Source organism: Octodon degus, unplaced genomic scaffold, assembly GCF_000260255.1.
Source record: "Octodon degus isolate 3935 unplaced genomic scaffold, OctDeg1.0 scaffold00076, whole genome shotgun sequence".
Taxonomy (NCBI): domain Eukaryota; kingdom Metazoa; phylum Chordata; class Mammalia; order Rodentia; family Octodontidae; genus Octodon; species Octodon degus.
Window position 1 is genome coordinate 10,518,017 of NW_004524652.1, and position 12,946 is coordinate 10,530,962.

General features: G+C 54.0%; 1 protein-coding gene across 3 annotated transcripts in view; it reads right to left on the reverse strand.

Moving 5' to 3' along the window:
* Positions 1-9,485, reverse strand: part of Slc8b1 (solute carrier family 8 member B1) — a 23,407-nt gene extending 13,922 nt beyond the window's left edge. For 2 of the 3 annotated variants that reach the window (XM_023720481.1, XM_023720483.1), the window contains exons 1-2: positions 9,317-9,484; positions 7,323-7,529 (exon numbers count right to left, since the gene is read on the reverse strand). In XM_023720481.1, coding sequence (XP_023576249.1) covers positions 7,323-7,469 — 147 coding nt within the window. In that variant the 5' untranslated portion in view covers positions 7,470-7,529; positions 9,317-9,484. Of the gene's footprint in view, positions 1-7,322; positions 7,530-9,316 lie in introns of all 3 variants that reach the window. The other variant, XM_023720482.1, reaches the window with a different exon arrangement.
* Positions 9,486-12,946: the final 3,461 nt, after the last annotated feature.

Below are 12,946 nucleotides of genomic sequence, written 5' to 3' on the forward strand. Positions count from 1 at the left end.
GGAAGGAAGGAAGGAAGGAAGGAAGGAAGGAAGGAAGGAAGGAAGGAAGGAAGGAAGGAAACCAGGCTAGTGAGATAGGTCAGTGGACTAAGCACCTGCTTAGTTAAGCGCAGGGACCGGGGTTCGATCCCTGGCACCACATGCCAGGCCAGCCCCGCCCCCAGGCACACGCCTGTAATCCCAGTGCTGGGGAGGCTGAAAACAGAAGGATCACTAGAAGTCCGAGCTGCGGAGTAAGGTCCTGTACCAAATACACAAAACAAAAAAGGAAGACATAAGAAAGGAAACCAAAACCAAAAAGGAAAAATACTGAGGATGTAGCTCAATGCACAGAACTGAGTTCAGGATCCAGGATTAACAGGAAAGAGTTCACCACGCGTCTCTCTTGCTCCTTCTGCTGGGGATGGAGCCCGGGGCCTCACGCATACCAGGAAGGGCTCTACCTCTGAGCTAGAGCCCCAGCCCCACCCAAAGCCTCTTGTTTTCCCAACACTAGCTTTCCCCGCTTGATGCATCATGTATAGATGTACGTCACATAAATGCACCATGTAAGCTGAAACACATGAGTGGTGTCAACAGGCCAGGCCCCGTGCTGCGAGCTTAACATGTCTGAATTAATCTGCACAGCAAATCTTTGAGGAAGTTTCTACTATTAGCCTCACTATACAGACTGATGAGGAGACCTCAGCCAAGTTCCACTTTTCTTTTCTCTTGTTTTGGCTTTTTGAGATACAGTCTTGCTATGTAGCCTAGGCTGGCCTCGAACTTGCAGGGATCCTCCTGCCTCAGCCTCCCGAGGAGCCAGGATCCCAGGTGTGCGCCACCATACTGGCTTGCTTTTCTGTGGTACATTTGTCATCCATGCTCCTGGATGAGTCTCTCTAGATTGGCTTCTAGAGGCTCCCAGGCTGGGGTGTGTTCAGGCTCAGCTCTTTTGCTTTTAGAATTCTCTGGCACAGTAGTCTCATGCGTGCTCTGTGAGCCCTGCGCAAGGAATTTCACTGTGGCATTGTGAAGTGTCACACCCACGCTCACCACAGGGAAATGTGTATCTCCATTCAGCAGCCTCAGCTTTTAATTTTTTTTTTTTTAAGGACTTTTTTTTTGCTCCTTGAATGCCTTCAGGGCACTTTTGCATGGCTGGAGTGTTGAGGGGATCAAACTACAGCAAACTGAGGCTGCCAGCATTGTGGAAGCAGCCACTTAAAGAACGGAGCTAGGGCTAGGCCCCCCTTTATTTTTTTTAGATAGGGTGTCACCATTCAGTTCAGGCTGGCTTTGAACTCCCTTTGTAGCTCAGCCTGGCCTTGAACTAGCAGAGATCCTCCTGCCACAGCCTCCTCGGTGCTGGGAATCACAGTTGTGCACCACTATGCCTGGCTACTTTTCTCTTAAAACTTGAATCTGTTGGGTGTGGTGGTGCACACCTATAATCCCAGCACTTGAGAGGCTGAGGCAGAGGATCATTGTGAGTTTGGGACCAGCCTGCACTACAAAGGGAGCTTAAAGCCAGCCTGAACTGGGTAGTGAGACCCTGTCTCAAAAAAGACAAAAAGAAGGGCCGGGAAGATGACTCAGTAGAATAAGCGCTTGCCTGGCAAGCGTCAAGGGTCTGAGTTCAATCCCCAGTTCTGCTAAAAAAAAAAAAAAAAAGATAAGAATCAATCACAAACTCCAGAAGCTGTCCCCATGACTGCATGAGGCTTTGGGGGGACAACTAGACACAAACCCTAACAGGAGCACAACCAAAGACCAGCAACAAGAAGGTGCAGCTTTTGCAGGAGCTGTTCCTCTGACTACCACATTCATCCTGGAATTCTGGGCTCCCAAAACGCATCTTCCGGGGAGCCCTCCCAGACTGCTGCCAGCCTGGTTAAGCCAAACGCACATACATTATCACAGGCACCTTCAGCCCAGGTCTTCCAGAAGGCACTGGTCATGTTTTGAAATCACTCAGGGTCATAGACTTCTTCATCTTCTGCCTTACCACCAAACCCTGGCCCAGGGCCTGGCCCAAAAGGACCCTCCTTGCCTCACCTCACTGGTTTTCCTAAGAGACTTAGGAGGTTGGCACAACTATTTCACTTCAAACCAAGTGTGACGGTGCCACACGCTTGTAACCCCAGCATTCTGGGAGGCTGAAGCAGAAGAGTCTGCAAGTTCAAGCCCAGCCCGGGTAACTTAGTGTGATCCTGCCTCAAAGTAAAACTTTTTTTTTTTTTTTGCTCCGAATGCCTTCAGGGCAGGTTTGGCTCCCTTGAATTGTGGGGATCGAACCACAGCAACCTGAGCCTGACTGCTTTGTTGAAGAAGCCACCTAAAGAACTGAGCTAAGGGGCAGGCCCCCTCAAAGTAAAACTTTTAAAAGGGGTAGGGAAAGGCTGAGGCAGGAGGATCATTGGAAGTTGGAGACCAGCCTGGGCTACAAAGTGAACTCAAGGCCAGCCTGAACTACATAGTAAGACCCTGTCTCAAAAAGAAAAAAACATTTTTTCTACTTCCAAGATGCGAAAACAGGCATAGAGAGGCCAAGTGACTGTCCCCAGGCCACACAGCCACCAGCCCTGTGCCTTTGGACTGGCTCTGGGTGACAGCTGTTGGCCACAGCTCTAGGAGAAAGAAATTGCCCGTTGGACTGGACACAGCCTCTTCCCTGGGCTCCGCTCCACTTCTGGCCCTCCTCCAGGTTCCCAGGGTCAGCGAGGAGGACCAGGAGCCACTCCCAGCCTGCCACAGAGATGAGTCAGGCAGGCAGGGCCTCCAGGAGCCACTTCCTACACGCGCAGCCCGCAGCCCCCCAGCCCCTCCCCAGGCCGCAGGCCCAGCAGCGGGTATGGCAGAGGACAGTGGTGGTCTGCTCTGGGCCCCCACACTCTTCCTCGGCCCCAACCCCCTCCCCCGGGAGCATGGGGTCAGGGGTCAGGGGTCAGAGTAGACTAGAAGCTGGCCAGGCCGGGGAAGAAGGGACCTAAGGACGAGAACTTGGGAACTGCATCCCTCACGGAATCGTTCCTGTACGCACCACCGCCTGCACAGGGTAAATGGCTGCGGCCAGCTGAGCACGCTCCTGATGCGGCCACTGCTCTGTAACCCTGCGACAGACAGGGACGGGGGCGCAGAAGTCCTGTGTGTGGGACCTGGCTCGGCCACCATCTTGCTGTGTGACCTTCAGGCAGCCCCTGGGTGTCTCTGGGCTGTGGCTTCCTCAGCTGCTCTGCAGTCCCATCAGCCCGGCTCTGGCCACTGTCACCCTGGTGTCACATAGGTCCATGGCCTCACACAGGATGCAGAGTCAGAGTCCCCCAGCTCCATGAAAAGGCAAACAATGTTTTTTTTTCCTTTTTGAGACAAGGTCTTGCTCTGCAGTTCAGGTTAGCCTTGAGCTCACTTTTTAACCCACACTAGTCTGGAATTCACAGTGATTCTCCTGCCTCAGCCTCCAGAGTGTTGAGATTACAGGCAGAGTGTTGAGATTGCAGGAATGTGCCACCACGCCCATCAAAAAGGTAAACAAGTAAGCTAGGAAATCAAGGAATCTTTCCATGTGTTAGTAGCTATCAAGAAAGACCTGGAGGGGGGGCTGGTGAGATGGCTCAGTGGTCTAAAGCACCTACTTGGAACAAGCTTGGCAAAGCACAGGCACAGAGACCTCGGTTCAATCCCCCAGCACCACATGCCAGCCAGCCCCACCCCCTGGTGGGCTGAGCTGGCCACACACACACACACACACACACAAATAATTAAAAAAAAAAAAAAAAAAAAGAAAGACCTGGGCCATGCATAGTGGCACACACCTGTAATCCTAGCACAAGAGGCTGAGGCAGGAGGATCCGTGTGAGTTTGCACCTAGCCTGGGCTACAAAGTGATCACTGTTCAGGGGCAGCTTGAACTATACAGTGAGACCCTGTTTCAAAAAACCAAACAACCAATCAACCAAAAGACAATAAAAAGAAACAAAAACAGAGAAAGGCCTGGGATGTTATACTGTACACACTGTCCCTCGTGTTGTCACCAGCAGCCAAAGCTACCTGGTCAGGCAAACATAGCCCCTGGGGGCCACAGCACTGCCTCATCCTTCCCCATCTTGCCCCCAGAGATCTGAATCCCCAGAACCCGTGAATCTGTCACCTTCCGTAGCCAAATCTATGATTCAGTTGAGGAACTTGAGATAGGAAGATTATTCTAGATTATCTGGGCCTCAGATACTCTGGAGAAACCTGACAAGCAGGAGGAAGAGGCTGTAATCCCAGTACTCAGGAGGCTGAGGCAGGACCCTGGGCTCCAGGAACCTGGGCAGCACCCTGAGTTCAAGGCCAGGCTGAGCTGCAAGGTAAGACAGGGAAACATGCCTTCTCATACAGCTTCCCGGAGGAACCAGCAGGCCACTGACCTTGACGTTACCAGTTAAGGTTTCTGGCCACTAGAGCTTGTAAGATAACAAGTTTGTGGCTTTGTCTTGTTTTGTTTTTTGACACAGCGTCACTGTGTAGCCCAGGCTGGTCTGGAACTTGTGTGGATCCTCCCGCCTCAGCCTCCCAAGTGCTGGGATTACATGCGTTCAGGACCACACCCAGCTAAATCCTTTCTTTTTTTTTTTTAATATTTATTTATTTTTATTTATTACATTTATTTATTGTGTGTGTGTGTGGCCAGCTCAGCCCACCAGGGGGTGGGATGTGGTGCTGGGGATCGAACCGCGGTCCCTGTGCTTTGCCAAGCTTGTTTCAAGTAGGTGCTTTAGACCACTGAGCCATCTCTCCAGCCTAAATCCTTTCTATTAAGGACCAAATAGTTCCCCCTTTTCAGGACATGTGATTGTTATGGTAAGAAAAGTTACAGTATGTAAAGGGCATGCTCTGCCCTCAATATGTAAATGAAGGGCTCTACCCACAAGGTATAAATGAGAAACTCCACCCACAATATGTAACTATGGGTCCCGCCCACAATCTACAAAGGACAGGCCCGGCTGTGTGTCAATCAAACTTCCTACGGACCCAGAAATCTGAAACTTCACATCATCCCTGTGATGTGAGGCAGTATCTACACAGTCATTTAAAGACATAAATGCTATTTTTCAGCTCTTGGGCAGTACAGCGCGAGGAGGGCCTGACTCCTGAGACTGTGAGTCACCTGATTTTGGAAGGGTACCTGGAAGGCATGGTGGCCTCATCCTCCCTCTCAGCCGCTCAGCTCCCTGTGGCCCTCGGTGGCTGGCATGTCATGCTCCTGTCCTGTCTGTCCAGAGCAGACGTCTTCCTGACTCTTTCCTGCCAGCCCCTGAGCCCACGGTCCTGCTCCTCTGGCTTCCCCAAGTGCCCAGCCAGCACCCGGCCAAGGACCCTGGGACCACCTCCCCAGGAGCATTGTAGCTGGCTCCCAGTTCCCTGCTCCATCCACAGAAGAAGCCAGCAGCAGCCTGTAAAAACGCAGACCTCCCATCTGCGCTCTAACTCCTGCTGTGTCTCCCACACGCCCCTGGGAACAGCCCAAGTCTGCACACACACACACACACACACACACACACACACACACACACACACACGGCCCCCAGCCTGTGGGATGCGGCTCAGCTGCCGCTCCTGGGAACAGCCCAAGTCTGCACGCGCGCGTGCGCGCGCACACACACACACACACACACACACACACACACACACACACACACACGGCCCCCAGCCTGTGGGATGCGGCTCAGCTGCTGCTCCTGCCACGCCCCCTGACACCTTCGGTCCCTCTCTGCCTAGAGTGCTTTTCCTGCACATCTTCATGAAACAGCCAGGTCTGGTTCAAAACGTTACCTCTGGGGGCCGGGCAGATGGCTCAGTGGAAAAAGTGCTTCCCTGGCAAGCGCAAGGGCCTGAGTTCAATCCCTGGTTCAGTAAAAAAAAAAAAGTTACCTCCTTGGAGAGCAAAACAGCTGCCCTAGCCCCATCTCTGTCTACCACATCCGCTGCTTTATTATTATAAAATTATTATCCTGTGGGTTTGTTTCTTTCTTTCTCTTTTCCTTTTTCCCTTCCTTCTTTATTTCGATTTTTTAGGATAGAACCTTGCTGCGTATTCCACGCTGGCCTTGAAATCATGATCCTCCTGCCTCAGCCTCCCAAGTGCTGGGATTACAGGTGAGGACTACCATACCGTCTCTTTCTCCCACCACTCTGTTCTGATCCATCAATAGATCCTACTTGCTGTGCAACATCTGCTCCAAATCCTCCCTTGTTGTTCCGGGTGTTGCTCACCTCCATGGCTGTAGGGGCCCCCCACCAGTCAGTCTCCTGGCTACTCCCCTCTCCCTTCTCCCTTCTCAAACTATTCTTCACAGAGCAGCCAGAGATGTTTAAAAATATGAATCAGATTCTAACACCCAGCTTCTGAAGGCCTCCTCTGGAAGTCATTCTCAACTCCTCGCCTCAGCCCGGAAGGCCTTTGTGATCTGGCCTAGCGAGCCTCTCCACCAGCCGGAGGGCCAGTCACGCCGCCCCTCCCGGCTGCTCCAGAAGCACACGGGCCTGCTCCTGCCCCAGGCCTTTGCACCTGCTCTTCCCTTTGCCAGAAAAGTTCTTCCTCAGATGTCTGTGTGACTTCCCATCTCCATGCAGGGCTTCCTCACAGAGGCTGCCAGAGACCCCCACCCTGACACAGCTGGGTTCCCCCTCCCCATCCTTCGCTTCATCTACTCTGCAGGGGGCTCAGCACCTTACCACCCGGCCACTCAACATCTCTTCTGCTTTTTCTTCCAGAACCAAGGGCCTTACATACCTAGCAAGGCCTCTCTCTGCCAGCAAGCTGCATCCAAAAGCCCTTCAAATATTTGTTTTTATGATATTGGGGATTGAACCTAGTAACTCTACACTAAGCTAAATGCCCAGCCATTGGGAAAACTTTTTATTTTGAGACAGGGTCCCCTAAATTGCCCAGGTGTCCATCCTCCTGGCCCAGCCTCCCAAGGGCTGGGTTACAGATGCAAACCACCCTGTCTTCTCCTTTTTAGTTTTTATCTTGGGCCAGGCTTTCACTGAGTCATCCAGGCTGGCCCCAAAATTGGGATCCTCTGGCCTCAGCCTTCCAAGTAGCTGGGATGATGGTCAAACAGCGCAGCACCAAGTTTAAATTTACTTATCTGTCTGCCCTGGAGACTGAGCTCCACAGGGCGAGGACTTGGTCTCTACCGATCCCCGGTACAGTGCCGGCTTCAATTCCATGCTGGCTCTGAACACATGCTCAAGAAGCAGGTGCTAATGGAATGAATGCCCCTGCACACACTCATACGTGTGCACACACACACACACGCACGCACATTCTCTGCTCCTGCTCCAATACTCACATCCACCATGGGTATCCCACCAACACCTGCAACTGGAAACTGGGGAGTCCCCATGGACAGGCTCCTGGTCCCCGACGCCGTCTCTGCCATCAGCAGCACGCAGAGCCAGCTCAGCAGCCCCTGCGGGCCAAGCCACCCGCTGGCCATCGGCACAAGGCCCGGGCCTCACCTGCTCCCCTTCCCAGCTTCAGCTCAGAGCTCCAGCAGCTGCGGGTAGCAAGAAGGGGAGGCTGTGTCACCAAGGGGTGAAGAGCCAGCAGAAGCCCCCAGGGCTGTCCTGGCCCCATTCCCAGCAAAAGAGAGCCACGCATTGTGCGGCAGCCCGAGGTAGGGGCAACCACAGCTCCATCCAGTAGCACCCATTGCCCTCCCTCACCCTTCTTCCTGGTGCCCTGGGCCGAGGAGGGGAGAGGAACATGAGAAGTGGTGGTAGTAGGATGAGGAACTCTCAAAACACAGGAAGCCTACATTGGGGTGGGCTTGTCCTGTTTCACAGCCGGCAGAACAGTGTGTACGCCTGGGTATTAAATCCAGGGTCTTCCCACTGAACTAAATCCCCAGCTCCTTTCATTTGGTAAAAGTTTGAGACAGAGTCTCCATAAATCCTTAAATTGCCCAGGTTAGGCTTGAAATTGCAATCCTCCTGCCTCAGCCTTCCAGGGCACTGGGGTTGTCGGTGTGCATCACCCCACGTGGCCCAGGGCAGCACTGCTGATCCACCTTGGTGTGCAAGCAGCATGTGGCAATGGTGACCTCAGTAACTTTGCCATAATGTGGCCAGTGGGGCACCAGTATTACCTCCTCTTTACAAATGGGCACACTGAGGCAGGGTGAGGTGTAGCCACCCCCACCCACCCCACCCCAGGACTGCCATTTGCTTCCACAGAGTAGGGGCTGGGGCTCAGAGGGGCCTCTGCCAGGGACCAAAAGCCACACAACAGGGCGGTCACACGGCCAGGGGCTCCGGAGGGAAGTAAATTAGTTGCTCAAGGCCCAAAGTGCTGCAGCAGAAATGGCCTCTGCTGCTTCCCTCAATGCTAGTTGAAAATGGATTCTTTTTTCTTCAAATCATTTAAATTGAACCAGGCAAGAAGGCATGCACCTGTAATCGCAGCACTTGGGAGGCTGAGGCAGGAGGGGTGTAAATTTGAACCCAGCCTGGGATACACAGCAAGCCTCAGTCTCAAAAAGTCACAAGAGGGGCATTAAAGGGGGAAGCATGACTCTGGTAAAGTGCCATGTATGCTTTCCCACCTGCTCAACACTGAGTATGTTTTATTTCTTAATAAGGAAAAACAAAGTTTATAAAACAGTTTTTGGATCTCTGTCTCTTCTGTCCCCGTCTCCGTCCCCATCCCCGTCCCAGTCCCGTCCCAGTCCCGTCCCAGTCCCCGCCTTTGTTTCTATCTCTCTGCCCAAACATTTCCCAATGTCCTTCTGACTGAGCAACACTTGGGCTGTAGCCATCGACGCTCTCTGCTGCCTCCAGGTCCTCAAACCACTTTTTTTTTTGGAATCAAACTCAGGACCTCGCGCTCGCCAGGCTATCTCCCAGGCCCTCAATGCCTTCTCTGGGCCAGATTCTCCTCCTGCGAAATGGACAGACTCTGGGACGCAGAGCACAGCGCTGACCCCCGCGCCACCCGCCACCACTAGAGACCCGGCGCTTCTCGCCCATTTCCTTTTTCCTTTCCCAGACCAGGTCTCGCTATGTAGTCCAGGCCGGCCGCCAACGTGGGGTGATTCTCCTGCCTCAGCCTCCAGCGTGCGCACCACGCCCGGCCAGCCGCCCATTTCTTCCACTCATCTCTGATAAACATGTACTGAGCGCCTTTTGCTGGGGGGCGTGGGGACGGGAAGGAAGGGACTAAGGGGGCTGCCCTTTGGGGCGAGGGCCGCGATCCGGGACGTCTCTGGCTCCATCTAGACGGATGTTGAGAAGTTAAACTTGGGGTGCGGGGTGGGGTGCAAGGCGGCTTTGCGGCTTTGCTTACCTTGGGCCGCGTCTGAAGCCTCCAACTCCAAACCTCGTTTCCGCCGGGCCTCGAGGGGCCCGGGTCCCCGCCAGCAGCCCCTCCTGGGCGACCTCGATTCCGACCCCGGCCAGGGCGCTGCAACCGAAGCTGCCCAATAGCGAGGTCCTGAGCCTGAGCTGCCAGCCGGGCCTCTGCCACGCCCCTTAGTGGGCGGGACCATGGGGGGGTCGGACAGTGAGGTCGCCCCGCCCCGTCCTTAAAGGTACAGGCTCCAGAGATGAGATGAGGAGGCGGCCCCAGTCTCCTCCCTCCAGCCTCCACCTCCCCTGGGAACCCTAGCCTGTGGGTTCTGCTTCGCCAGGAAAGCAGAAGCTGAGATGAAAGTAGCTGAAACTAAGGGGAGCAAGCAGGAGGCAGAGAGGGGCCAGTTACAGGACTAATGGAGGAGACTCCCTACCCCTTCCAGAGGATGGGATAGGAGGGAGGGTGTCAAAATTCCTCTAGGAATGGGTGTGTTAAGAAGAATCTGAAAAAAAGAAGAATCTGAGGCCCAGCGGTGTGTTGGCTCACATCTGTATTCCAGCACTTGGGAGGCTGAGGCAGGAGGATCCTTGAGAGTTTGAGACCAGCCTGGGCTACAAAGTGAGATCAAGGCCAGCCTGAGCTGAACAAGAGTGTCAGCACTTCGGGAGGTCAAGGCAGCTTGAACAACTGGACAGCGGATCGCCGGGTTTCCTGTGACTTTTGCCACTCCTGAGACCCCTCCCCCAGCATCGGTTTCCTTCCTATAACCTGGGGATTGATTGCATGGCACCTGACTCGTGGGGTCTGGGCTCTGGGTCTAAATCCCCAAGTTCCCCTATATACACCGAGTAACACCTGCTCCACCGGCACCGGCTCCCCAGAAGCCCCCATGGTCACTCCTTCCCTCCCGTCCAGCCCTCCCAGTCGGACAGCCCACGTCCAGTGTAGGAGTGACCTGGCCTGCGCTGCTGAGGTCAGCTGCCCCAGGTCACCTGCCTGGGAGGAAATGCTGAACTGCTGAGACTGGAGCCAAAGTCCTCCATCCCCCAGGGGGTCTGACCTGGGAGGTGGGCGCCCAGCCAGGAGCTGGAAGTGAGCTGGACCAGCAGATCCCAGGGCTGAGAGGGGTGGGGGTCCACCGGGGACAGGAGTGGAGAGCAGAGAGGCTGAGGGAAGGCGTGGACCTGGAGACAGGGAGGGGGACTAAGAGGCAAGAAGGCAGGCCTGGCTCACCCTGACTTGATGGCCAAGGGTTAGCCAGGAAAGCCCTGGGGTTATCTTGCTGGGTTAGGAGCGATCCCTGGAGGCAGACACTAGATAGAAAGCATTTTATGTTTTAAGTTAGTACTTACTGATTTTTGGTACTGGGGACTGAGCCCAGGGCCTTTGCACTGAGCTACATCCCCTGGTCCCTTTTTATATTCTATTTTGAGACAGCCTCCACGAGTTGTTCAATTGTCCAGGCTGGGCTGGAACTTGAGATCCTCCCACCACAGCCACCCAGTGCTCGGATCACAGGCATGTGCCACCACACGCAGCTGCCTGTCTGCATTTCTGAAGGTCATGAAGGGATCAGGGTGACGGATCTGGTCTTGAATCAGAGGGTGACAGGGCATCGCATGGGAGCCTCTCCACACCGCCTCTCTGCAGAAGCCTCCTTAAATGGTGTGTCAAGGAACCGGGCCCCTGGGGACCAGGGAACAAGAGGAAGCTCCACTGTCTCTTATGACGGAGTGCAGAAGTGAGACTAGGTCACATAGCGTCACCTTACCCTGGTCACAGAGCCACTGGATTGAAGGAGAGGAGACACTACACTTCTCTATGGGGTACATGTCTATCACATGCAAGGGGGAGAGTGTGACATTCCAGTCCTGGGGGTGATCATGATTGGAAAACAAGAATTTTGCCACCACACCTTCATCCACTGAGATGGCTCTTGGAGTGCCCAAGAGGCATGGTGAGCAGCAGAGGGGTTGTATTTTATTTTTTGGCAGAACCAGGGTTTGAACTCAGATCCTTGTGCTTGCCAGCCAAGTGCTTATTCTACTGAGCCATCTCCCTGGCCCCCTAGAGGAGGAGGGGAACAGACCCTCAGTTCCCATGGGTAGACCAACAGCTGCCCACAGGGTCCCACATAGTCTGACATTGTCCTTGGCTCTTCCTCTCCCCCCAGACAGGGTCTCACTGTAATTCAGGCTGACCTTGATCTCACCATGTAGCCCAGGCTCACCTTGAACTCTGGGTGATCCTCCTGCCTCGGCCTCCTGATTGCTGAGGTAACAGACCTATACCACCAGGTCTAGCTCTATATTGAAGACTGCCGCATAAGCTGCCCACGCTGGTTACAACTCTATGAGTGGGGACTACATGGATTCCCATTTCCCCAGCGAGGTAAACCACCAGTCCTCAAGCCACCTGCTGGGAAGTGGCGGAGGCAGAGTTGTGTCCAGGAATGAGTGCCCCTGGTAGAATCTCCTTCCCTCCTGAGGTTGAGCACCAAGTTTCCCCGAGGGGAAGGCCAGGCTCGCCTCACTCTCCGAACACCCCTGTTAGAGACCTGGGATAGGGGCGGCAGCTCCCAAAGCACTGCAGGGATCCAGAGAGAGGAACCTCAAGAGAGCCGGGAGGGGACCGAGGAGATGGCTCAGTAGATAAGCGCTTCACTGGCAAGCCAAGGGCCTCAGTTCAATCCCTGGTTGGGGGCAGGGGGAAGAGAGCCAGGAGGAGAAGTAGACATGTAGCCTGAAGCTGGGGGTGTGGAGGGGCCTGGAGGGTGCTTGGGCTTTACTGTTTTATTGTTTGTTTATCTGAGACAAGGTTTTGCTCCGGGCAGTTTGGGCTGGCCAAGAGTTCACTGTGTGGCCCAGGCAGGCGTTGGCCTTGGGGCAATCCTCCTGCCTCTGCCTTCCCAGGGCGGGGATTACAGGTGTGTATCACCACACACCCAGCTTGGGATATCTTCATGGACCCTCCTAGGAGATGCCTGAGGTGAGTGGACAACTGGTCAATGTCCATGTTATAGGCTTGAAAATGCTTAGCCCTTTGCCCTACCTGGAGCTCCGTGAAGGTGAGACTGGCTGAGGCTCAGAGCACAAGACTGGTTACTGGAGCAACCATCCCAATTCTGCAGTGATTGGAAGTAACCAATGTGTTCAACACGAGGTGATGGGACTCGGCTGCTGCTCTTCACTCAGTGAACTGTCTGCTTCAGGACACTGAACCTACAAGGGTAATAGTGAGAGAGCAGGCAGTCGGGCCTGGTGGCACGTCCTGCAGTCCCAGTGTTCAGGAGGCTGAGGCAGGACACTCATCCTGCCATCAAGGCCAGCCCGAAGTACATAGTGAGGACTTGTCTCAAAACCATTAAATTATTTTAATTTTTTCTTTTGGCGGAACCAGGGATTGAACTCAGGTTCTTGTGCTTGCTAGAGAGGCGCTTATTCCACTGAGCCATCTCTGTGGCCAAACTTGCACTTTCTGCTTTGTTTTGCCTGGTTTTCTGTTTGTTGGGTTAGGATTGGTACTTTAAGACAGAGTTTTGCTATTTAGTCCAGGCTGGTCTTGAATTGCTTTCTGATAAACTTCAAATGGCCTCAGTTTCCCCATCTGTAAAGTAGGGACAGC